The sequence below is a fragment of the Annulohypoxylon truncatum genome, assembly GCF_022578515.1.
Source record: "Annulohypoxylon truncatum strain CBS 140777 unplaced genomic scaffold F4807scaffold_51, whole genome shotgun sequence".
Lineage (NCBI taxonomy): Eukaryota > Fungi > Ascomycota > Sordariomycetes > Xylariales > Hypoxylaceae > Annulohypoxylon > Annulohypoxylon truncatum.
In genome coordinates, this window is record NW_025953837.1 from 1 (window position 1) to 24,057 (window position 24,057).

Genomic DNA, 24,057 nt, shown 5'->3' on the forward strand with positions numbered 1-24,057 from the left:
TTTAATATTTATATATTTATTTTTTATATAATATATTTTAATTAAATTTAAACTTAATTAATTAATTAATTAATTAAATAATTAATTAATTAAATCGCTTTTAAATTATAAATATTTATTTAAATTTAATAAATAATTAAATAAAACTTATAATTTAATTAAATAAATTAATTTTTTATAAATTATAAAAAATTATATATTATAACACATTATAATTTATAACGTTTTTTAACGTTTTTTAACGTTATAATTTTTATAAGTTTAAAAATATAATAACGATTATTTAATGTATTATGCATATATATTATATACATCGCAGTACATAAAATGAATTGGTGGGTTGGCGGATTCGGTACTATCGTCCGCCGTCGGAGGCGGATACAACCACCTAGATACCTATTATTACGGTAACTAGGCCACGAAAGCAGCACGCGAATTGCCCAACCTAGCAAGGTCGCATCATGCAAGGCAACATATTTGATGTGATTTGTTACTCTCCTCTTTCATGCAGATCAAGCCACCGTCCAAGTTCCTGAGCCGCGGTCCTATCAATTGTCCGAATTGTCATGACCTGATAGATAGCTACCAGAAACTTAAGGTTGTTTCTACCAGACTATCTAATTTTACTAGTATATCGGACAGGTAGTTAGTCAAATTTTGGCATCACGAGCCGATTGGTTCTTCGTGAACGTGAACTGCCATACTGGGCCAGTCCTCGGCAGCACCTCTACCTCGACATCAGGACTCGGCGTCGGGAATGCCACGTTCAACATCAGTTGCTTGCTAGGCATTGTCCATTTCCCACCCCCAACCGGTTGGATATCAAGCCGCATGATTAGCATAGCCACCAGCTGCAGGATCTCCACGCTGACGAAGTGCCGTCCGGGGCACATGCCCGCTCCGGCCCCGAATGTTTGCACGGCACCAGAATACTGCTTCATTCTTCCATCCACAAGGAATCGCTCGTGGTCGAAGTCCAACGAAGTGGACCCCCAAATCCCACTGTCTTGGTGAATCACACCAGCCGGGATCAAGACCGACGAGCCTTTCTTGAGTAGATAGCGCCCGTCGAGGAGGAAGTCTTGCATGACTACGCGCGAGAAGACTGGGTCAGCATGAATGCGCTGCACTTCCTGCCACGCGGCAAGGAGGACGGGACAGTTGGTAGAAACGTGAGCAAGGTCAATTTCTTCGGGTTTACTGTCATTCCGGGCCAGTTGGGCAACCTCGCTGCGGCAAAGGCCGAGGAGCCTGGGATCTGAGGCGACGTGGTAAAATAACCAGAACACGGAGCGCATGGTGGATGTGACGATGCCCGCGATGTTTCCGAGTTCTCCCCGAGCGAGATCTGAATAGTCAAGTCCGTGTTGGGCGAAGTGATTCAAGGTAGCTTGGGCGAAGGAAGAGGCTTCCTGCTGGCCACCGCGTCGGAGGTATTCTTCAAGTTCTTTAACAAGCGTTTCGCGGGCACGGATCGCCTTCCGGGCAGAAATCTGTGGGAGGACGTCCGCCATAAGAAGAAATATCCCCTTTTCAAATACACTGACGTGGAAGTAATTAGCATCCCACTCTTCGAGTTCAAGATGAGATGGACTCACCCCCAAGCAGACTCGTTCTCCGGCTTAATAAGTGGGTTATTTCGCCCGTAAACTGCACCAAGAGACGCAACGAAAATCTGGTGACTGAGCCAGGCGTACAGTGCTATAGTGGTGCAGCCCTTGGCTGCCAAATCCTCCACACCTGCCGCCATAATATGAAAAGCTGTCCTGTTAAGCTCGTCAAGCGCGGGCCGACCTGGGAATATAAGAGGATAAATCGTCTTTCTTAACCCCCAAACGGTGCCGCCCTCGGCTGGACAACCAAAATCTTGCACTACGCTGAGCCCTATAGTACTTACGCGGCGTCCCATGATCTTGTCTGCTATATGGGCCTTGACGGGGTCCCAGGAGATGATATCGGTGTTGTGCTGGACTATCTGATAGAGAGAAAGGGAATTTATGACATAGAGACGCTTGCCGGGGAGTCGCAGAGTGTATACTGAGTGCCGATATTCTTGCCTATTGGATGATTATGATTAATCTTTGGCCGGAATGACATGAGGCAATGGTAATAGATACTCGCCAGATTCGTGTAAACATGTTCTGTTTCTCCACCATCATACCGATTGCCGGGCTGATGAAGGGAATGCCTTCTACAAGCACAGGCGGCTCCTTGGGATTGTGAGTGAGCCAGATGAGTACCCGCAGAATGCCGTACGTCCCAACGACGACTCCTAGGAGCACGAAGGTGTCATGCAGCGACATGGTGAAGGATTCTACCAAACGCCAATAATAATAAAACCGACCAAATTTGTTACTATTGTTGAAAAAGAATAAGGTGATCATTAACTCATTTCAGTCTTTAACGGTCACATTGAGATCCGAGGATGAATGGATATTTTACAGAGGTAAACGCTGATGAAATAAGAATCACCTTTTGGTGCAATTGCAACATGCACTCTGTGCCTAGTACTATTGCCTAGGAGTTGCGTCGCTCGTTGGTGGCCAAGGTAGAATCTGTAGTCTCGCCCCCGTTCCTCATGGTCATCGGTCCCCAAAGTGTGTGGAATAGCTGATTGAAAAGTTCGCTGGGTGCGTAGGATTCCCGCACACCACCCGTCTCCGATACGATTACGAAATGGATGGCAATTCAGGATCGGCTTCTTGGGGGCCGTACTATGAAGCACCGAATCTGTAGGTTGGTGTACATGCACCCGGCTACTAACGTCAAGTTTTGGCCGCCAAATTCGGATTCACGTCGGATGGCTGACATGCATTGAGCGATTATAGTAGATTAAAGAGCACTGCCTACTGTGATTGACCGGATGGTAACCTGCAATGTTACGCACATAGTGCAGTGAGTAGATTGGTGTTGGTGGCGCTGGAATCTTATTTTCAAGTTGGGAGATGGTTACACAACAAGGCTGCGCCGCTATTTCATGGCCGACCGAGCGCATGTTAGGAACAGCACAGTATGAGCAAGCCATGCAGACAGTGTAAACAGAGAATCGTTTGGCTGCTCGTAATTAGTATTTCTCGTATGGTGGGCCATAGAACATTTCGCGCCGATTTTCAATAAGTCGATTTCACCACCAAAGATAGCTATCATCAAGATTCGGCGCACTACTTTCATTAGGCCATCATGATGACGAGCCGGAAGGGTACCATTATCGTGACTGGCGCAAATGGCCATCTCGGCAGCGCCATTGCTCGGCATATCGTCTCGTCACCCGAGCTGCAAGCCTACCATTCTATCTTCATAGTCCGAGACGGATCCGCGACAAACAGCAGACTCACGTCCGCTTTGAAGGCGGGGGGTGAAAAAGCCTCCTACGAGGTCGTTTCTTTGGATCTCGCGAGCCTCACTAACGTCCGTCAAGTGGCCACTACCATCAACGGGCGCGTGACTGCTGGAACTATCCCCCAGATCCGTGGGCTAGTGCTCAACGCCGCATTCATTGAATTCGAGACCCAGACATGGGCCGAAGAGGGTGGCTTCGACATGGCCTTTGTAGCAAACTACCTAGGCCACTGGCTGCTTACAGTGATGCTGCTGCAGAGCATAGACCCTGAAACCGGGCGGATAACAATCGTCGGGAGTGATGCGCATAACCCGGATGACTGGCTGACCACTACCCTTGGCACATACAAACACCCGGACGACAAATGGAGGCCGTTCATCAGCGGCGAGAACATTGACCAGATCGCCTTCGGGACTTGGAGTACTAGGGCAGACGATCCGAGCACACGCAATGGTATGCGTCGCTATGGGGCAGCCAAATTTTGTCTGGTCACGATGATGTTTGTTATTACCCCTTCTTGCCCACCTTCCTATTAATTTAATTATGCGCTGACGAGCTGGCTGGCAAAACAGAAGTGAGCTGCAACGACGTCTAAACTCGGATCCCCTACTTCATCGCATTACCACGGTCGGAGTCGACCCTGGCTCGATGGCCAGCCCCGAGGGTATTGCCCGCCGCACCAACTGGTTCGGGCGCAGCATTGTACACGGCATCATTATGCCGATCATGGGGTATGTCATGATGTGGCTTTACCCGGAATCCAACGGGAAGATGCGCACGACGGAACGGTCCGCCCGCGACGTCATGCGCGCCGCAATGGATGTTTCGGTGGCTAAGGCGGCCTACTTCGATGGCACGGCGCCGGCAGAAAGGGCGTCAGAGGCGCAGGATGTAAGGAAGCGGGAGATAATCTGGCGCGACAGCGTGCGCTATACACAGCTAAGAGAAGGTGAGACAGTGCTTAAGGACTGGAAATAATTCATTGGACGTGGTTTCTCAGTTCTTTGAAATCGTAACCAAGTCATTCAAACATGTCCTTGAGTAAGTTGGGTAGTTAGTTGCTAAAGTATAGAATAATTAAGTTGATGTTGTATTAGGCAGAACGATCAAAAAGTTTCTCTGATTTCAGTGACGTAATTATCCCTACAAAGCATACGCTTACATAACTTAAAGTCCCACCCGTAACGTCTCTACTTGGAGTTCCTGGAAGTTAATTTCACCTTAACTCTAACATCCTCCGCTGCAGCTTCCTCCTTAACCGACATAATACCCAGTACAGGCTTCCCCATTTCCGCCTCAGGCACCGTCCTCTGCCCGACGCTCTCTACATCGTACCTGTGTAGCAAGAGCGCCACAAACATATGCACAGAGCGCTTCGCGATATACCGACCGGGGCACATAGTCACGCCGCCGCCGAAGGGACGCCAGCTATCCACGCGCGTGAGGTTCCGATGTACCCCATTTTCCTTGTTTTCCTTCCGACTTGTATCAGCGGCGTCGAAGCCGAACCGCGCAGGCCGGAACTCGTCGATACCGGTCCCAAACACGTCTTCGTCAAAGTGCAACTGCCGGTACGGGATCATGAGGCGGCGGCCCCGACGCAGTACCTTACCCCCGATGATGGTGTCGCGCGTGATGTAGCGTACTGAGGACGCGTACGCCGACATGCGGATCGTCTCGTTCCAGACCGCGTCGAAACACCGGTTATGTTGGGCGTCGTGGAGGCGCGCCGGGTCGAGGTGACCGACTTCATCGAATGCTGCGTTGGTTTCGGCTCGCAGGGCGGCAAGCAGCTCTGGCTTTTCGAGGAGGTGCGCAAGGAGCCAGTACGCCGCCTTGCGGGTGTTGGTATTAGCACCCCAGTCTGCGCGAAAATATGTTTTCAGTACAACATGATAGAGAAAGGGTGCTTGGTTTTGTGCGGAATAACATACAAACCGTGAAGAACATTATCGCGATTTGGTTTTCATCGATTCCTAGCGCCCGGCACTCGGTCTCGAAGACATCGGTGAACCAGGCATTACCAGTTCTCTTGTTGCGCGGCAGTCGAAGATAGGCTTTCATCGCGTGCTGGAGCTGTGCCTTGGCGGCGCGCATCTTGCTGGCCAGGAGACGCGGATACTGGTATAGAATCTGGTAGCTGAGCTCGTCAAAGACGATGAAGGTCTCATGCAGGTGCGGGTCGATATGCGCCAGCTCAGGTCCGAAGTAGGCTTCCTGGGAAGCAAGCGTGAAAAATTCAGAGCACCACTGCACAAGAGGCATTGTGACAGCGACGTCTTTGTCTTTCTGTGCCATGCTGTTGCCGTATGTCTCAATCATCGTATCGGGTTCCAAATGGCGCTCGAACCAGCGGAGGAACCGCCTTTCGAGATCATCAAGCTGGTCGCCCGGATGAAGCTGGTGAATGTGCATATCCCGAGCTAGCGTGACTAGAGGCTTCCCATGGGGGTTAGGGAAGCCGTCTTTGTCTCGAGGAAGCGGGTTAGCAACGGTCTCGACGCAGAGTTCATCGTTTCCAAGGGTGCGCATCATTTCCAAAAGAAACTCGGTCCAGGAGAGTGTCGAGTTGTTCTTATATGCTTCGGCAACATCCTGGGCCTTGACTATAACATAAGTAGTGGACCCGGCAATTGTGAGCGCGAATGGTTCCTTAGTGTTGCCGAAATATAGTCTACCAACTTGAATGAGTCTACAAGGCCTATGCTGTCGTGGTCCGGGGCAACATACTTAGCTTGGGAGAGCAATGCATTGGAATCCTGAAAGAATGGTCGTAGGTGCCCTGTGTTCTGTTATTATGTGAAAAACATGACTAGTAAAGCAAGAAGTCGATTCATTCTGCTTACCTAGAAATGGAATCCAATAAGGCAGCTCCTTGGGGTCATCGGGGTACAAGAGTGGACTGATCGTGAACCTCCAAGCCCGCCAAAGCAGGAGTATCATCAATGGGAGTAGCACGAGGCCTAAAAGAGATCTATGAGTGCTGGCTGCCACGCCAAGGGCCGCAGCCCGAGAGGTGTCTAGGGAGGCTAGTGAATCTAGCAACATTAACGCTGGGGGATGGAGTCGATCACGAATTTGGTTAGTTGAGCCTTGAGTGTCCGCAAACGACAAGAACTTGGAAAGGCCGTTCTAATAGTGTGATCTGCTTCGATATAATACAGCCCTCAGGTTGACTCGATCACACTGTGAGAATTAAGGACCCACTACGTACAATATATTTACTTGCACCATAGGTATAAAGGGGGGGGGGGGGGTGAATATTGACCGGGCTACTTCCTCCCGACATCGAGGCATCCTGGGGCATGTTAGAACTGGTCAGAATGTAACTCTGGGGGAACCCCAATACGATTGAGTACTCAAAAGTCGGAGCACGAAAGGCGTCGACTGGGAATACGGCGGGGCCATCCCTCAAACGTCATGGCAAGGCTTCCAGTAACCCATGCTTTATGAGGAGTGTGCATGTGTATAAAACGAGTGCAGCTGCTATGTATGCGAAAGGCCGCATCACCATACATAGTAGCTTCCCTCGAATACTCAGATCTTGGCATCGTCAAAATCATGATCATCTTCTCAGAATCCAGGCTCTGGTTTGGCATCTTCTTGGGGGCTGTTGTAATTCTGACCGTTCGTCATGCTCTCAAGCATAAGGTTGGATCACTTCTTACATCCGTTGGTTTCCTGTTCGGAGCGTTGGATTTCTTCGACTTGGGGCTAACCAAAAAGAATACAGCATCAGCAATTCAATCACATCCTATTCGATCTATTCAGGCCTCTATTTGGGATTCTTTATCTTATCCGCGGCCCTCAGATCATCGACAATGCGTACAGGAAGGTAGAGTTGTCCCTAGATGATGGAATCAATACCCTTTCGGCTAACGCAGGGGCTTGGAAAATAGGCCAATGGAAAACCCTTCAAAATCACTACGCCTTCAAACGACCACCTGCTGATCGCATCTCCCGAGATGATCAGGGAGATGATTGCTGCGCCCTTGGAGAGTCTCTCGCTCCATGCAGTGGCAAAAGAAGTGAGTCCCCTAGTGTCTTTTCTCCCGGGATTATGATAGGCCCTCGTAAGAGGCACATGGTTTGGTAGCTTGCAGCCCACCATCTAATCGTTCAAATATAGATTCTGCAGCCAAGATATACCATGTACGGCTTCGAATGGCAAAATCAGCGGGGAGTTGAGGGCACAGGATTCGTTCGCGCCCTACGCAGCCTGCTGACAGCGCACTTGCCCGCGTTCCAACCCGAATTTGAGCGTATTTTGAGATCCAATTTCAGTATGGAGCTCGGCAAACCAGATGACGATGGTATGTGCTGCCGATCCAAGCGGAATGTACTTGTTCTATCACTTCCCGGCTACCCAGTCGGCCAGTTCTACTCAATGGAACTAATGCTAATTGCGATCCCCGCCATGGCCAGGCTTCGCCCGCGTTCAGCTTTTTCCTATGATCAAGAGGACGGTCACAAACGTCAACTGCTTCGTGTTCTTTGGCGAGGAGCTTTGTATGGTTCCGATGATGAAAACTCTCTTTCGTCATGGAATGTTAATAGTTGCTGACCATGCATTGTTCAACGACTCAGGCAAGAATGAGAGGTTCACGAAGGCTGCGCTAGAGTTCCCCCAGGCTGTCATATTCGCCGCCGAACTTCTGCGCATCACCCCAAAATTCATGCGTCCGTAAGTCCCTCATGATAGTTAGCTCTCAACTGCTCCAACCTAAAAATGGGATCGATAAGAGAGGATTTAACGAATACGAACGCGTATAGGTTCGTCGCGGCCGCAGCAACCAAACGGCACAGAGCTGCGCGGACGATTTTCCACCACTTGGAACCTGTTGTCACGAAACGGCTGCAAGCGCGCAATGCGCGTCACCAGGCAGGCTGTGAGAAAGACCTACCAGTCCCGGTGAGCTAGAAATGGCGGGTGCCTGCATTGTGCTGTTTCCGGAGTGTCGTGCTAACCATTGAACCTTTGGCGTGTAACAACAGATTGATTGCGTGCAATGGTTGATAGATACATCGCCGCGCAAGATGCAGTGGTCGCCTGCGCGGATGGTGGGGGAGATCATGGCCGTATGGTTCGGCTCTGTACATCAACTTGCCATGGTAAGCCTGCATAGCACTAGTGTAAGTGGTACCAGAACTGAGGGCCTCACAGACTACAACCTACGCCATCGAGGATTTGTGTATTCACGACGACTGCATCGAACCGTTGCGTGCCGAGATTACTAAGGCTCGCGCTACATGTAAAGAACTTGGAGGCAAGGCTTTGGACGTGGAGAAGCAGCTACCGCTGTTGGACAGCTTTCTCAGGGAATCGATACGCTGCAACAATTCTGATGCAGGTAAGACTCTAGGCCCTTTGTTGTTGTCCCAACAGTTCGGTCGATGTAACCTGAGACAGTAACCGGCCGTCGCAAGGCTCTCATGCCTTATATATTTAGCGACGGAACATCGACACTAGCTGTTGGTGACTGGGTGTGCGTACCGCAGCGGGCTTTGATGCACGATGCTACCCGTTATCGCAGCCCTGATGTCTTTGACGCCTTCCGATTCCTACGGGCGAATCAGCAGCTTGAGAGAGGAGAAATATCGTGTCGCGATGTCCCGGGTGATACGCCATCCAGCCTTACCACAGCCAGCATTGATTGGCCGATATGGGGATTCGGTAACACTGCATGGTAAGTACCTAGCCGTTCTGTCGTCATCTTCCGCCCATAGATACACCATCCGAGTTCCTTGACACTGATTGACCCGTTTCGGAAGTCCTGGCCGGTTCTATGCTTCTATGGTAGCCAAGCTCGTAATGGTCCATGTGTTAGAAGATTGGACGTGCAGGATGGAGGCTCCTGAAGCGGCTCGATCCAGAACATGGAGATCGTCAGTTGTGCCTCGCAGTGATACCATCGTTGCTTTCAAAAGGTGGCGACAACTTGCCTAGGCTTCTTTCTCCACGCAGCGCAGGCAATTTGCAGGTGTGGTAGTAGTACGGCACAGAAAAATGAGACGGAAGTGTTGGGAGCATATACCTTATATTTCTGCATTAGGTATATTAAATGAGTGTTAGGTAGTCCAATGACAGCGCATACTTTGCCGTAAAACTGACAGCCTCGTCGAAGTTTCGAGATACGCACATGCATATGGGCGACACCAACACTGACACACCGAGCATCAGGCTGCACCAACATAATCTTCTCACAAGAAATGTGACTTTCCTCCGCTTTATCTCCTCTTTCAGATTCTAGACTAAATGCTCATGTGGAGCGGTTCTCTTGACCGTACCTCAATCAAGGGTTTGTCTACTTCGATTTATCTGATCGAACATTATCTCCCACAAAGCGCCATCGTCTAGTATTGTCGGCTACCAGCGCATATGCCTGCAGAATATGTCTTCAGAGCAACAAGACCTTTGCAAGATTCCGTCTGCGGTATCTCCTAATGGCTTATACAATTTGGAGGATCCAGTCACGCTGGAGCCTGACTTGATCGCAGCCAGTGCAATTATGACCGGAGTAGCTACAGTCTTCCTCGTTGGAAGGCTAAGGCATAACTTCCACAGTTTTGGATGGTCAGATGGTAGGTAAACTGAACCAGATTTTGCGCAAAGAGACATACGTACTTACGCTGAATTGATAGCCTTTGTTGTCCTGGGTTACTTGTCTTCCCTTGCATATACAATCAATAACTTGCTCAGTGAGAGGCCCCTTTTTCTACTCCCGATATTGGGTGTTGCTCTACTAACATAGGCGTCTTTGGGAATAGTGCTGAGATTTGCTCGTCATTTATGGGATGTGCCATTGTGCTTGTTTAACGCCGATTATCTCAAGGTCAGGCGCACCTCACTAATTAGCAATATTGACTTTTCATCGAGCCTTTTTGATATCAATAACACTAACTAATATGAGCTAAACAGCAAATCTACGTCGAGGAGACTATGAACCAAGTGGCACGTTTCTTTACCAAGGGCTCAATCCTGATACTGTACCTGCAACTTTTTAGCAATATCCGATGGCTCCGAGTGGCCGTCGCTATTGGCCTCGTCTTTGACTTCTTACTCTATGGCTCCATGGTGGCCGTCTTCCTATATTTTGGTGTTCCACACGGCAACGAGGCCTGGGAAGATTTACTCACCAATGGCATGGGCCAGCATCTCGCTCCCACGGGCGTCGTTCAGGGCCCCTGCACAGTCGTACTGGACCTATACATCTTTGTCCTGCCACTTCCCATCCTCTGGGGACTCCAGATGACCCTCAAAAAGCGGCTGCGAATAGCGGCTGTTTTTGCCACAGGCTTATTGTGAGTGGAGCATTCTCTAGATTCCAGACTACCATGAATTTTTAATTATCAAAGAACAAGGCACTGATAGACGATGCCGCGCAGGGGCGTGATTTCTAGCCTTGTTACGCTGAGATACCTCGTCATATTGCTACATGCTGAAAACGATTCCACATGGTCAAGCACAATCACATTCATATGGTGGCAAGTTCAACTTTATTTCCATTTGCTTTCACCACGTCCTCCTATGATTGCACCTACCTGTTGCAATCCAACTCAAGACGCTGACTCCTTATATTTTTAGCATCGTTGAAAACAACGTCGCCATTGCTGTCAGCTCGACGCCAGCATTTGTCGCCTTCACTAGAGTCTACATTGTTGACTCTGCCGTTTTCCGCTCCTTGACTTCGCTCATCTCTAGGGGGCATCGGGGCGGCAACTCTAGCAGTGGAGAGCATTCGTACTCCCTCAAGCCAATGTCGATTATAACGTGGGGGAGGTCGCCTAAGCCCCAAAGAAGTGCAACTAGCGCCGGTAATATAAGCAGCATAGGCAGCAAACGGAAGCTTGATCACACGCAGCAATGGTACTATGAGCTCAGCGACACGGCACTTAACATGAGCGCGTCCGCGTCAAGGACGCGCACAATAACCGAGCCAGAGGCACCAGGCATCACAAGGACAACAGTAATCAACCAGGTCTCGACGTGATATAACGGTTGGCGAGGGCAGCTTTTGGTTGATACAACAGACAAATAAACAAAACGACGGCAAAGTGATCTCTTTTCCTCCTGCTCTCCAAAACATGTTTTGTTTTATCCTCATCACTGGATCGATGAGAAATTAAGTCGCCATGGATCCTCAAGATGTGTTTTCTTCTTCTTCTTCTTATTCTTCTCCTTCTTGACCTGAACCGGGGTGCAGATATCTTTCAACTCAAGACCTTCCACCTCCCCACTTGGCAAGTTCTTCCTCAATAGATCGGAAAGGGTACAACGATGGAAGGACCCGTTGCCGTATCTGTTGTAGGATTCGGACTGATTCCAACGTGGGGTCTCAAATTCATGAATCATTTTCCTAGTTGATGCAACGCTGTACCCAATATACGGAGGTTCTGGTTTTGAATCAAGACCTTGTTTGCGCATTTGTATGATGAGTGAACCAAGTAACATTGACGAGCACGCAAAATTACATCCAATGGAATCCTCACTTGAGAGCGTACAAAGACTGTAGATACAATCGAATATCTGGCGAATGTGCTCCTGCCTCCGTTGATTAATCTTTTCTGCGGCTCTTGTCAGTTTGATAATTACAAGCATATAATGTAGAATACATACCGGCCACTGCCACTATTGGTAACTCCAGCGTCGGAAATTCCTTTTTGCAATGCTCCACGGCTATTTTCGTTGCATCTCTGAACCGCTCCTTTTTCTCAAAAATTGAAGAGATGAGGATCTGTAGAACGAGACTTCTGTCGCATATCTCGGAAGTGTGGGACGTAAGCGAAGCTTCCCAAATGTCCAACCAAGGTTCGACGGCTTCATGACAGCTGTAATAGTCTACGAGAACGGCAATTTTGGCAAACATTTCCAATGTGATCGATCTGCGCACGATTCGGTTACGACCGTGTATAACGTGCATTAAGATGCTCAAGGCTATCTCATCCCAATCCTGAGCGGAGATGTGGCGTCGGCCATCTGAATGGATCACAGTGCCCTCTTCCCAGGGACCTTGGAGGATGCTCCGGAAATATTTCGATGCCAAAACTAAATGCCGTGAAGAGACCAAGAATTGAACCGGGGGTGATGAACATGTAGGATCAGTATCGTCAGCTCTGAGCTTGTCGTATAAACTCTCTTTAGACAGACTTATGTGTTCAGGTTGAGGTTCGGGTTCAGGTTCGGGTTCAGGTTCGGTTTCAGGAACCCAGACGGCAAATGGGGCATTCGGGTTGTGAAGGGTAAGTAGGACGTCGCCATCAGGGTCAATTTCATAGAGCCCCATTCTCGTGTTTCCGGTTGGATCAAGATTTGTCTTAAACGCGATACTACAACCGCCTAAATGTAATGTGTGCTATGCCTTTATGTAGTCGGGTGCTTCTTGTTTGCGTTGACCTGATTTCGACCTAACCTTAGGTACTTTATGGTTGTTTCACAGGTAAAGATGGCTTGTGCAGTCAGCACGGATGCGACGTGATATGTGATAGATATAAGGACCAATAGTGGTGCTATATTGCCTCTGTAAAAGTCTGTCGCAAAAGCAATAAAACAATATTTCCCATGTTGCTAGACTTTTCAGCTTCTTCTTAATTACTTTCAATAGACCTCCAACCTTCCAACATGTCTTTACTTGGACTGATGCATTCCTTGGTCGGACTGCTGTTCTTGCTCAATCTTCTTGGCGGCCTTCGCTTTGGCGAGCTGCTTCCTGTCAAGCTGTCAGCGCCCGTACACGGCTGACTACATCGAGCCTGTGTCAAACGGTAAAGAGGAGAAGAAACATGAGAATATCGCATACTCTTTTTCTCTGATATACTGGTTTTCCAGCGCTTTCTCGCGCTCGGATAAAGGGTTATTTGGGTCCATGATCTGCGGTCTTAATTGTTTACGTCGTTGTTGCAAAATTGAGATATTGAACAATTGAGTTGCATGTACCTTTATTTATTCGAGAGATCTTGATGATGTCATACCTAGTATGCTCAGACTTGATTAATCATCACATATTATGAATATATTTAATGCAATGTTAAGTATCCCGCTAAGGTAATAACTGCTAGTTGAATATTTAACCCCTTTTAATTTAGCACATTTATAGCACATTTATTCTATCAACTGTTCAAAACTGCTAGCATGTTGTCTCCCTGAAGTGACGATAATAAGGCAAATAAAAAAAGGAGGCAGAGCGGCACATAGAACCGGAAAGGGAAGGTGGATAATCGCACTGTCGCGTCGAGTCAGCAGACACGCTTGAGCTGCCTCATGTCTGGCATTGTAATAAGGCTAGCCATTCCAGTTTCTACGGATATTCTAAATGTTCCCTGAATAAGATGTGTGAATGAGCAATAACTCCTATACCCAAAACCGAGAACTTAGTAAACCGTAACCGCGCTAACAAACCCATTCTTCAAAACCTCGAAAACCATCCCCGGGAATCCGTATAGTGTAGTCGTGGAATCTTCGCTTCCGTCAAACTTCTTCGCGGCGACTCCTCCACTACTATCCTCCCAGCCTCCAAGAAATTCGCAGCTGCTACCGGGGCTATCTCCCCATCCTCTGTTCAGCACCATCCCCCGTTGGCGTCTCTTAGCATCTTCCTCTGATGAATACGTGCTTTTCCACTCCTCCCTCAGCCGCTCCTCGATCTCGTCAAACAAGGTTTCCGAGTTTAAGATATTGGACGAATCATCAGTTGCGAGATATTGGATCTCCCAACGGCAGCGCCTGTGTCGATTGAACGGGTACGAACCCGGGACATTCGCATGAAGAACCATCTTGGTGGCCACCAATCGATCCGCGGTACCATTTTTGAATGGGTTCGCTCCGGGGACTTCTTTTCCATTCATGCCGGAAATCTGAGACGGTGGTGTCCGCGAAGCAGGTTGAGGTGGCGAAACCAAAATATCAAATCCCAAGTAAAAGTAATTGTAAAAGCATTCTCCCGATACGTTGCCAATAAATTCGTCCTCGATAGCCTCATCTTCGGAGTCGTCGGATCCAGTGTGGGCTGAAGATTGGTCAGTGTCGGTTAGATCGTCGGGGCGCCTGTAGTCGCCGCCGTTAGACCTCGACCTGCTATGGCTTGCAGTGCGCGTCTTGTGAATATACATCCTCTGGTCGTTCTTTCGATATATGGCGTCGGGCGGGCCAAGTTCTGCCACTAGATCTTGCGGCGTGGTCTCTCCCAGGTTAATCCAGACTGACGAGTTTGTCCATTTCTTGAATAGCTGAAGCCTGCCACCACCGTGTATCTTGACTAGGGATATTTCATCAGGGACGACCTCCTTACTCTTACTGAACAGAAATGTCGATTTAACACTGGGGAGAATCTCATCCCAAAGTGTCTCTCGAGCATGAGCCCAAGATTTCCCGCTGAATACCGCAACAGAGCTGGCTGTTTGACTTGCAGATGAAGACAGCAAGGACACCACGTCTTTATTTGGAGAATAAGCTGACTTCGGCAATGGGAAGCTGAATGCTACGCCAGGATATGACAAGATATACGTTCCCACAGCATTGCTATTCCCTGTGTCAGTTGGAGGAATATATTCTCCAGCATATGTCGGACCAAACAGGCGGTGATAGATATTCTTAAATGCTGGGCCTGTCGTAGCATCTCCACCTAACCTAGGAGACCCCAACGTTCCTTGTGGGGGTTTGGCAATATCTTTTTCTTGGTAGGTGATGCGATTCTTGGTGAAGTCGATGACTTCAATGAGACGGAGTCGCTGCTCAGGGCCATCAAAGCGTAATTGTATACCGTTTGCGGGGAGGGCTAGGACGACGGGATCCGTAACAGGCTGGGTTGCAGAGTAGGTTAGGTCCAGCTTGGGGAAACGTTGAGGTTCGGCCTTAAGACGTGTCAGGATATCGTGAAGCGAAGCACCAAGCACTATAGATGACCAGATCGTCAGCAAGGCAAGGGTAACACGCGCGACAGATTCCTCATTTGCCGGGCATGATTTATACTTCTAGCTTTATACTTACCAAGGAACCCTAGCCCGACATTAGGATGGAGAGCTGCCGTAAATAGAGACATATTGAATGGTATAATGAGATGTTCGTCTCGACAAAGATGTAGTTGATGCAATACGAGTTGCTAAGCTCGCACCAGTCAAACAAAGTCAACCAGCTTCGGTTGAATCCATGAAGAGCAAGATATAGTTGCCAAGATGCGTGCACATACAGTCAGGACGTAACAAGAGCAGGTGATGTATTTAGGTAAGTTTGCCTTATGTCAAGCCGTCAAGCCACTTAGTCTAGGCCGAAAGCGCAAAGAAAGGCTGGAGGCTGTCAGATGCGCTGGGATGGGACGTCATTTGATACATTAGATAAGCAGATAAGACATATATGTGGGGTCGTCAGGCACGTTGTGCATGCATGCTGGCACATTTGAGCTTGACTAACTTTGGAAGTACACACCTGTACATGTTTAACCAATCTTACCTAATTCGGCATCAAAGCTTTGTACCCCGCCTATTTCCCAGGAGCTTGATAAGCCCTTCGTTCATCTCTTATCGGAGCTAAACCGGTTGTCACGGCAACGAAAGCACTTTCTGTTGATTCTTTAGTGGGTCTTGTACCGAAATTAAGAAAGAAATCACAAGAGCGGTAAGGTTACAACTTCCCGTCGCGTCTTATGCTTGCTCTTCGTAAATCTTATCAACCTTCATCCCCGTCTTTACATTATCCCGCAGTTCTATCTCTCCACAAACTTATTGCATCGACTCGATACGTCCCGTACCTTGAGGTTTCTTAAAAAAAAGAATTAATTCCAACGTCCTCTCAGGTTGCAATTCCGTCTTGCTATTCCCTGTTCGTCCCCGTGTCGCCTTGTTCTATTTCGAAAACAATTACCTACCCATCATTTGTTAGGTTGAATAAAAGCTTACAACATTCCTCCCAATCGAATTACCGTCGCCATGCAGGGCCGCTCCCACAAGAGCGAAAGGCCCTCCACGGCAAACATCGCACGTTCGGGCGCTGCTGGTCGTAGTGGCATTCGACAACCTACAAACAGATCGTCATCGCTTCGGAATCCTTCTAACCACCATGCCGCCATTGCTTCGAGGATTGCAAGGAACGCGGCACCTTCACCAGCCGAATCGTTGTCATCCGTTGCTACGTCTGGAACCAAGCGCAAGGAGCGCGATTTTGAAGTAGATACCACTGTAGAGACTAACATCGACGTCGTCGTCCGATGCCGAGGTCGCAACGATCGAGAAGTCAGCGAGAACAGTGCTGTAGTTGTTGCTACCGAAGGAGTGAAGGGAAAGCTAGTCGAACTATCCATGGGTCCCTCTGCTCTGAGCAACAAGACCTACAATTTTGATCGCGTCTTTTCCCAGGCCGCCGACCAGAGCATGATATACGACGATGTCGTGAAGCCCATAGTAGAAGAGGTTTGTCAAACACCGCCCATATCACGTCGAACACATGACTAATTACGCTTTAGATGCTCGGTGGATACAATTGCACCATATTTGCCTATGGCCAAACTGGTACCGGCAAAACATACACGATGTCAGGAAACATGACAGAAACCTTAGGTATTCTCTCCGACGATGCCGGAATTATCCCACGAGTGCTTCACTCGCTCTTCAACAAGCTAGATGTGGAGGACACCGATAGCTTCGTTAAATGTTCTTTCATCGAATTGTACAACGAAGAGCTTCGCGACTTAATCTCAGCCGAGGAAAGTGCCAAGTTGAAGATTTTCGACGACACATCACGCAAGGGTCACGCGGCGACGGTCGTCCAGGGAATGCAGGAATCCCACATCAGGAATGCGTCAGAAGGCATCAAGCTCCTGCAGGATGGCAGTCTGAAGCGACAGGTAGCCGCCACCAAATGTAATGATCTGAGTAGTAGAAGTCACACTGTGTTTACCATCACGGCTTGCGTGAAGCAGACCGGGGAGGACGGGGAGGAATATGTGAGCGCAGGCAAATTAAATCTGGTGGACCTCGCTGGAAGCGAAAACATCCAACGTTCTGGGGCCGAGAACAAAAGAGCCGCCGAAGCTGGACTAATCAACAAGAGCTTGCTTACTCTAGGCCGAGTCATCAACGCGCTAGTCGACCGAAGCTCGCATATCCCCTATCGAGAATCGAAGTTAACCCGGCTGCTGCAAGACTCTCTTGGTGGTCGCACTAAGACCTGTATCATCGCCACTATCTCACCGGCCAAGAGCAATCTCGAAGAGACCATCTCGACGCTTGATTATGCCTTCAGAGCCAAGAACATTCGCAACAAACCCCAAGTCAATCAGAGAATCAACAAGGAAACGCTACTGAAGGAATTGACACACGAGATCGAACGCCTTAGGAGTGAGTTAATCGTGACGCGTCAACGAAATGGTGTCTATATGACGAACGAGGGCTACGAAGAGATGACTGCTCAGAGCGAATCCCGCAGAATACAGAATGACGAACAGGCGGCCAAGATAGAGACCCTCGAGTCCAATCTACGAAACAAAGGGCAAGAACTCCTTTCCGTGACCTCAAATTTTATGGGTTTAAAGAAGGAACATGATGCTATGAAGATTCAACTCGATGAGACGAAAGATATCCTCGATCAAACGGACCTTTTGCTTAAGGCAACACGCAAGAGCCTTGCCGAGGAGACTTACCTTCGAAAGGCACACCAACGCACCGAAGAACAGATGCAGATAGTCGGCGGTGAACTTATCAGCACCATTAGCAAGACGATCAAGGATGTTGGAGGTCTCCACGCCAAGAACAAGAGGAAATCAGATCTTCAATCCTTGAATCGGACGAACTGGAGATCCGCTCAAGGCCAAGTGTCAGACGTCACTTCGCTTGTAGAAAGTCGTATGGAGGCGTTCCGTAGTGAGCAACAGCAACACATGTCAAGCATCTCGAACAGAATGCATTCATTTGTACAAGGAGAGCTAGAAAAGCTCACTTCCACCCAATCATTTCTCGATGAGAATCTCGAGCTCTTTGCACAATCTAAGAGAGAACTTATGGAACAGCAGAACCAGTCGAAGGATGAGATGGACAATGTACTGGAGGAGATCAAGGAAGTCCGGGATCATATCAAAGAAAGGGTGGGTGAGAGCCTTGAAGCCATTGCAACCGCTGCGGAAAGAATAGCGGAGGACGTCCTCAGCGAGCTAGGCGTATTCCATAATCAGCTACATCACTCCTATTCTTCTCTTGGCAAAGATTTCAAGTCAATCTTTGAAGACTTGATGAAGCACATCACTTCCCAGAAGAAGGAGTCCGACGCTCTTAGGGAGCAACTTCAGCACGCAAGCGAGGCTGCCGTCCAGTCAAACAGCTCAATCTCAGCACAACTGCAAGAAGTTGTTAATGAAGAACGGCGACAAGCAGCTGAGGAACGTCAAAAGCTGTTGACACAAATCACTAGTCTGATCAATACCCAAGCCCTTGTCCAGGAGTCACGCTTGGCTGACAAGGCAAGTTCCATTCAACAAAGCGTACAGGAAAACAGTACTGCTCTAGAAGGTAGCATGGCGCGCTATTCTGAGGGGATGGATAATTGGAACAAGAAGGAATCTCGACTTCTTGAAGAGGTTACTAGCTCTCGAGACATCTTGAAGACAAGACTAAAGGATGATTGGACAGTAAGATATCCAGCCCGACTCTTATCTGTGTTGGTACTAATTAGGTGACAGACTGCGAACAAGCATAGTACCTCCATCCAAGACACGACCAAATCTGTACATGCCGAAACTGTGCGAGTTGTTGATGAACAAATGAAGGATCTAGATGAGCAGATGACGTCCTTGGACGACTTTGTCACACGCGCTCGTTCTCACAACGCGGTTCACCATTCCAGTCATTCTAGTTCAGTAACAAGTTTATCCAAGACGGTCGAAGGCTCGTATGCGAATATTGGGGATCACTTCAAGAATACATGCTCAAGAGTCCAGAACCTCGGTTCAGATATGGATACTGATGTTGCCGATGTCGAGGGCTCCTTGGAGTCTCTACCAGAGACTATCTGTCGACCTCTGTCCACGCTTAGAGAGGACATCAACGATACCAACTTGCAAGAATACCAGTCGACCGGAAACACGCCACAGAAGAAGGCATACGAATATCCCACGGAACTCCCGCAAACGGAACCGCACGAAGAACTAATCAGAAAGTTGAATGGCGAGGTAGTACCCAGCAAGGCTAAGGTCTTTTCTGATGCGGATACATCTTTGTCGGAGAATCGATCACCGCTGCGACGCTTTACATCAGACCATGCCCTCCCCCTTTCGGATCGCGATCAGATCCCACTTTCCATGAGTTTGCGTGAGGTCCACCCCAACCTTAACGCAACAGCCACACTGAACTTCGATCCCCGTGCTAACGCTACAATCCACGAATTCAGCGCCAACGTCGGTCCGGGACTGATGGACCCGGCCCCGGCAGCCACTGCTGATGGAGATTTTACGCTACCTATTTTTAAGAGAAGTAGGACGACTCGATCATCCAAAGTCGGTCGAAGAACGGTGACCGGCGAGGGCCGAGAGAATATGCCACCGCCCCTCTCAACGGTGATACCTGGAGGTGGTAGGGAGGTCTTCTCGCAGAGTACTACCAGGAGAAAGAGCCCCCGACTAAATTGAATAGTCTGACCAGTCTTGTTTTGACACTTCCCAGATGATAGGCATTTGCATGGTTGGTGTTTTCTGGAGTTGGCTACGGAATAGGTGCCTAGGTGGTTCGGTTCTTGTCGGATAAGGTATGCGGCGATCAGACCTATGACTTGGCCCGCTCTATTCGGGGCACGTTGCCTTGTCTTGGTTTGTCGTCCTAGCCTGCATGCTAGATACCCCTGTTGTTAGTAGCCTTTGTCTCGGGCAAAGATGATGATATTACAGTTTTAATTATTCCTATACCTACGATTCTGGGTGATTCTAAGCATGTTTGCTTTGTGGGTAAAGAATAAGTAGCGAGTACGTATAGTAAACTGCCTTCAAATATGCGGTCCTTTGCGCCCCTTTTTATTACTCCTATCTCACCCCTATCTTACCTCCTAGATTGTCTATTTAGGTGGTGCTTGCCCTGATACAATCTATATCATTGTAAACGAGGCAACTACATGAAACTAACGTAGGATCTCACAGCAATAGCAACGTAGCTAGACTGCCTAGATACATAGGTACCTAGTAGCTATGAGCGCCATGCCTACGTGCCTTCCTTGAAGTTTAAATTCTTTCATCCCATAGTCGGTCACATGATGGTTTTGGCACGTACATTTGGGTCCGTGTCACAATATGACATGGACAATTGATGACTACATGTACTTTTAAGCTTGAATGTTTGCTGTTCGTCCCTTCAATGGTTGTTGCACTGGGTTGATTTCCTTGAGTTTCCTCCAGATCTTCGACTGAGCCCCTGTAGAAGGCACTGTCAGGGTACTCTTTTGATTGTGCCCAAGAATACCCAGAGTTAGCTACTAGACCACAACACAGCAACATTGAAAGTCGAACCCTTCCAAGGTTGAAGAGGCCTTCAGTATTCCAACGTCTCTGGGCATGGTAGACTTGTATCTACCTATCTCATCACCTGGGTGTCTCTGGTAAGTAGTGGTAGTGCAGGCCCTGAAGGCAAATTTTTTCACCTGCCAGACGTGCCTACAGCTGGTGGACACCCAAGCCCAAGCAAAACGTCTTCATCTTTACGTTTTCGGTTTTATAACAACGCTTAGGATCCGCGAATAACTATATTTTCTACCTTCCACACATTCTCTTCTTTTTTCCCTCTGCCCTTTTTCTTTTTCTCTTTCTCTCTCCAAGGCCACTCTCGTTTCCGTGGAACACAAATTTCTACGTAGGTGCCTAATCACACTTTTCATATTTCCACTCTTCCCGTCGCCTTCCTTCATCAAACGCCCTCTCCACCTTCATTATATTCCTCACTACTTTTGGCACCTGCCGATTTATTTTTCTTCATTCCTTCTAAATTCTACATCCAATTTCCTCCCGGGTTTACTCTCGTTGCCGCGCATCGTAACGTCTCACTGGTAAGTAGTTGATCACACTTTCATGTTTTCTACCCTTCCTGTACCTCTCTTCACTGAACCTCCTCGTTGTCTCCTTCACTTTCATATATACCATTTTTTCCTTTCCCACATGCTCTCTCTCGCACTTCCCTCTACATAATACAAAATTCCCTGACAGATATTTGAACCCACATTCAAATTTATCTGTCTTAGATGATTTCGCGTCACCGTCCTCTCCAACTTTCTCATTACCCTCAACACCAATTATTTTCACTCTCCACATATTCCATCTCAATATTTTTTCTTCACGCCGGCACGAGTTCATTTACGTGCGTCAAAACACCCGGGTAAATAGTTGTCACTCTATTTTCCATGTCTCGTCATTCTTCTCACAATTCTTCCGACTCTCTCCCCGTCAACTTTCATAATTTTTAACTGGTTTAATCACTAATTTTGCTTTCCAAGTCATAATAACGTCTTCGTTTTCTTCAAGACGTCTACTTCTTACGAGTCATTCCTTCAATTCCAGCTTAATTCTGGATCCCCGGATCAAATTGTTGCACTCATACAGAAGTTTGCAACCCCAGATCCTCTATCGACTACCATCTTGACCAAGGTGGCTACTTTCCAGGCTGCTAGATATCACGGCATTCAAGAATTGATATCAACAAACTTAGTAACAACCATGGCACACCCTGCAACCGCTATGGTGAACCTTCCCACCGGAGCACTAATTCCCGCCGTTCCCCTTCCTCTTCCGGTCAACCCCAATCCCGCTCTGATGAACCCTCCCATGCCGCAGCTGGGTCCTAACGGCCCACACTTCTTGCCGACGCGACCATACCAGATACCAAACCCTTACCACGACAGTGCAACTTGCGATGATGTGGTAGTATGTGTTGTATGTGGTGGTATATGCAGACCAACCGTAAGTTATCTAAGCCCTCGCTATCCCCCAGGAATCCTACTAACCTCGTCCGCTTCAAAGACCCGCACCTCAATCAACGTGAGCCGCCCTCGACTCACTCCTCACTGGACGCACCCGGTGCTGATTAAGGCAAAACCTGGATTCATTGAATGGTGTAAACAGCCGTGTACAGCACGAGCTTATCGCCGCAATGACATCCAGCTCTTTGACATCATCAACGTTGAACAGTACGTTGGTGGAGCGGCGGGATTTTACAGCCGAATGAACGGCCGAATGGAGATCAACACTCAACACGACGAAATGTATCTCCCCATCCACATGCCCTGTCTTGAGCTAGCGCTCAAGTTCTGCCGCTACCAATCTAGGTTCGATATCAATTTTCGACAGGTCACTCACATCCGGGACTCAGGAGAGCCGTCCAGCATCGCTCATCTGTATGAGATCTGGATGAAGCGAGCATGGATGACGGAATTGCCACGCGGCGGTCGCCTTACACGGCCCATTATGGAGCCTCACAAGTATCTTGGAGCAATTGTTTGTGAAGATCTAATGGAATATTCCGGCGCCCGACACAATTTGGAGTTCAGCAGCACCATCCAGCTCCAAGAAACGGACCCCTCTGTCGACCCGCTATCGACGGCCCGTGCCGTCATGAGAGCAGCAGTTACCATTGACTTGAGCGATATGTACAGTGAGCGTCTGCTAGAGTTCATTGAGCTCCGAGCGCGCCTTGCCACATCGCCTGTGGAGGTTCGCTGGCTGGTTGAAGAAGCAATGGAGCCTTTTGACAACCTCGGCCTATTTGAAATGAATTGCACGCGCGTGTATGAGCCAGAGTGGTGGATGAACAAGCTCATCAACGGAGATTTGATTCCGTGGCTACATGATCTCACTCTCGGTAACATACAAGTAGTGTTAGACGAGCCAGAGGGCGCCCACTTGAAAGTAGACCACGTGGATTGGGAATTGCTCTGCCGACAATTAGCTCGGCCTAATCCCTTCGATCTAAAAACTGGAATCCTCCGATGTCCTCGTCTTCAGAACCGTCACCGCATCTGGCGCCTTCTCACCGGTGCTCGACTCGGACATACAGTGTATAAGAGCACCTAAGTATTCCGCATATCGGTCGTAGGGCTACCCTCCTCCCCGTCTATGTCTCAATGAACGTCTCATCTTATGGTTGGCGTTGCTGTTGTGTAGGTGAGCAGTACCATTAAACCTCTTGAATCAATTATCCTTGCTAACAAGCCCTTCGTAGTAGCTTTCCTTGGCATTCAAGTTCTTGCGGACCGCACTGCACATACTTTTACAACGCCAGGAAGAACTCTATTGACTCTCCATTCCAGGAGACAAGTTCTACGCCTGTTATTATCGGGAACAAACTTCGATTTCTTCGTATGCAAGATTGTTTCCACATCCCCTCCACGAAACACAAAATAGCAGCAGATCACGGCCTCTCTTCTTTCCTTCTCTGCAAACAACTCACAAGTAACCCTGTTTTCCCCTTTGTTTTATCTACTTGTCTTCGCATGGCGCTTGGGCAAAGACAATGATACCCCGAGAAATGGCGCCTTACGCTGGAACATATCCCAAAAGTTCTATGAATCACGTCTTACGACGTTCTGGATCCGGTTTGTTTACGAGAATCGTTCTGATTTGGAAAATGAAGATAAGGTACAACATAGACGTCACAACATGGAGTCTATCGACAAACCTTCACCCTTCATCATCATCAACATCTACAGATATTCTGGTTGTGAATTCTGGGCGATCATACCTATTTGGCTTGATCTGGCTTCGGCCACC

At 48.4% G+C, this 24,057-nt stretch overlaps 10 protein-coding genes across 10 annotated transcripts; 5 read left to right on the top strand and 5 right to left on the bottom strand.

The window, feature by feature from the left end:
• Nucleotides 1-650: 650 nt before the first annotated feature.
• Nucleotides 651-2,303, bottom strand: F4807DRAFT_465271 (cytochrome P450; the record flags this gene model as incomplete). The annotated part of the gene is made up of 3 exons (XM_048002255.1): nt 651-1,542; nt 1,599-2,057; nt 2,137-2,303. The coding sequence occupies 3 exons, from the start codon at nt 2,301-2,303 to the stop codon at nt 651-653; spliced, it is 1,518 nt and encodes a 505-aa protein (XP_047849290.1).
• Nucleotides 2,304-2,782: 479 nt separating this feature from the next.
• Nucleotides 2,783-4,424, top strand: F4807DRAFT_316661 (NAD(P)-binding protein). Its single transcript, XM_047995120.1, has 2 exons — nt 2,783-3,839; nt 3,913-4,424. Exons 1-2 carry the CDS (start codon nt 3,181-3,183, stop codon nt 4,316-4,318), a joined length of 1,065 nt encoding a protein of 354 aa, XP_047849291.1. The 5' UTR covers nt 2,783-3,180; the 3' UTR covers nt 4,319-4,424.
• F4807DRAFT_316794 (cytochrome P450) lies at nt 4,204-6,591 on the bottom strand. Its single transcript, XM_047995122.1, has 4 exons — nt 6,187-6,591; nt 6,071-6,122; nt 5,275-6,014; nt 4,204-5,204 (listed from the first exon to the last, which is right to left on the bottom strand). Exons 1-4 carry the CDS (start codon nt 6,386-6,388, stop codon nt 4,531-4,533), a joined length of 1,668 nt encoding a protein of 555 aa, XP_047849292.1. The 5' UTR covers nt 6,389-6,591; the 3' UTR covers nt 4,204-4,530.
• Nucleotides 6,592-6,901: 310 nt separating this feature from the next.
• On the top strand, nt 6,902-9,287 carry F4807DRAFT_465274 (cytochrome P450; the record flags this gene model as incomplete). Its single annotated transcript, XM_048002256.1, has 11 exons — nt 6,902-7,012; nt 7,074-7,175; nt 7,240-7,368; nt 7,470-7,653; nt 7,766-7,849; nt 7,928-8,020; nt 8,114-8,229; nt 8,336-8,452; nt 8,505-8,691; nt 8,751-9,027; nt 9,113-9,287. The coding sequence occupies 11 exons, from the start codon at nt 6,902-6,904 to the stop codon at nt 9,285-9,287; spliced, it is 1,575 nt and encodes a 524-aa protein (XP_047849293.1).
• Nucleotides 9,288-9,476: 189 nt separating this feature from the next.
• F4807DRAFT_316667 (uncharacterized protein) lies at nt 9,477-11,613 on the top strand. Its single transcript, XM_047995121.1, has 6 exons — nt 9,477-9,922; nt 9,983-10,039; nt 10,109-10,173; nt 10,260-10,642; nt 10,727-10,825; nt 10,926-11,613. Exons 1-6 carry the CDS (start codon nt 9,733-9,735, stop codon nt 11,329-11,331), a joined length of 1,200 nt encoding a protein of 399 aa, XP_047849294.1. The 5' UTR covers nt 9,477-9,732; the 3' UTR covers nt 11,332-11,613.
• Nucleotides 11,388-12,798, bottom strand: F4807DRAFT_316855 (uncharacterized protein). Its single transcript, XM_047995123.1, has 2 exons — nt 11,958-12,798; nt 11,388-11,905 (listed from the first exon to the last, which is right to left on the bottom strand). Exons 1-2 carry the CDS (start codon nt 12,622-12,624, stop codon nt 11,445-11,447), a joined length of 1,128 nt encoding a protein of 375 aa, XP_047849295.1. The 5' UTR covers nt 12,625-12,798; the 3' UTR covers nt 11,388-11,444.
• Nucleotides 12,799-12,965: 167 nt separating this feature from the next.
• Nucleotides 12,966-13,205, bottom strand: F4807DRAFT_465277 (uncharacterized protein; the record flags this gene model as incomplete). The annotated part of the gene is made up of 2 exons (XM_048002257.1): nt 12,966-13,047; nt 13,138-13,205. 2 exons carry the CDS (start codon nt 13,203-13,205, stop codon nt 12,966-12,968), a joined length of 150 nt encoding a protein of 49 aa, XP_047849296.1.
• Nucleotides 13,206-13,708: 503 nt separating this feature from the next.
• F4807DRAFT_465278 (uncharacterized protein) lies at nt 13,709-15,375 on the bottom strand (the record flags this gene model as incomplete). Its single annotated transcript, XM_048002258.1, has 2 exons — nt 13,709-15,228; nt 15,324-15,375. 2 exons carry the CDS (start codon nt 15,373-15,375, stop codon nt 13,709-13,711), a joined length of 1,572 nt encoding a protein of 523 aa, XP_047849297.1.
• A 612-nt stretch (nt 15,376-15,987) lies between these two features.
• On the top strand, nt 15,988-20,275 carry F4807DRAFT_317183 (kinesin-domain-containing protein). Its single transcript, XM_047995124.1, has 3 exons — nt 15,988-16,738; nt 16,792-18,948; nt 19,000-20,275. The coding sequence occupies exons 1-3, from the start codon at nt 16,259-16,261 to the stop codon at nt 19,942-19,944; spliced, it is 3,582 nt and encodes a 1,193-aa protein (XP_047849298.1). The 5' UTR covers nt 15,988-16,258; the 3' UTR covers nt 19,945-20,275.
• A 1,733-nt stretch (nt 20,276-22,008) lies between these two features.
• F4807DRAFT_471741 (uncharacterized protein) lies at nt 22,009-23,361 on the top strand (the record flags this gene model as incomplete). Its single annotated transcript, XM_048002954.1, has 2 exons — nt 22,009-22,251; nt 22,312-23,361. The coding sequence occupies 2 exons, from the start codon at nt 22,009-22,011 to the stop codon at nt 23,359-23,361; spliced, it is 1,293 nt and encodes a 430-aa protein (XP_047849299.1).
• Between the last annotated feature and the right edge of the window lie 696 nt (nt 23,362-24,057).

Excerpts from the sequence above, each read along its gene's own strand:
- F4807DRAFT_316855 (XM_047995123.1), bottom strand. The coding sequence starts at position 12,624 with ATGGGGCTCTATGAAATTGACCCTGATGGCGACGTCCTACTTACCCTT. Across the intron at positions 11,906-11,957 it reads ACCAATAGTGGCAGTGGCCG|AAAAGATTAATCAACGGAGG; the intron begins GTATGTATTCTA and ends CAAGAGCCGCAG.
- F4807DRAFT_316661 (XM_047995120.1), top strand. The coding sequence starts at position 3,181 with ATGATGACGAGCCGGAAGGGTACCATTATCGTGACTGGCGCAAATGGC. Across the intron at positions 3,840-3,912 it reads TTTTGTCTGGTCACGATGAT|AAGTGAGCTGCAACGACGTC; the intron begins GTTTGTTATTAC and ends CTGGCAAAACAG.
- F4807DRAFT_316794 (XM_047995122.1), bottom strand. The coding sequence starts at position 6,388 with ATGTTGCTAGATTCACTAGCCTCCCTAGACACCTCTCGGGCTGCGGCC. Across the intron at positions 6,123-6,186 it reads TTATTGGATTCCATTTCTAG|GGCACCTACGACCATTCTTT; the intron begins GTAAGCAGAATG and ends AACAGAACACAG. Across the intron at positions 5,205-5,274 it reads GATAATGTTCTTCACGGTTT|ACTGGGGTGCTAATACCAAC; the intron begins GTATGTTATTCC and ends ATTTTCGCGCAG.
- F4807DRAFT_316667 (XM_047995121.1), top strand. The coding sequence starts at position 9,733 with ATGTCTTCAGAGCAACAAGACCTTTGCAAGATTCCGTCTGCGGTATCT. Across the intron at positions 9,923-9,982 it reads CAGTTTTGGATGGTCAGATG|CCTTTGTTGTCCTGGGTTAC; the intron begins GTAGGTAAACTG and ends CTGAATTGATAG. Across the intron at positions 10,826-10,925 it reads ACAATCACATTCATATGGTG|CATCGTTGAAAACAACGTCG; the intron begins GCAAGTTCAACT and ends TTATATTTTTAG.
- F4807DRAFT_317183 (XM_047995124.1), top strand. The coding sequence starts at position 16,259 with ATGCAGGGCCGCTCCCACAAGAGCGAAAGGCCCTCCACGGCAAACATC. Across the intron at positions 16,739-16,791 it reads TGAAGCCCATAGTAGAAGAG|ATGCTCGGTGGATACAATTG; the intron begins GTTTGTCAAACA and ends ATTACGCTTTAG. Across the intron at positions 18,949-18,999 it reads GACTAAAGGATGATTGGACA|ACTGCGAACAAGCATAGTAC; the intron begins GTAAGATATCCA and ends ATTAGGTGACAG.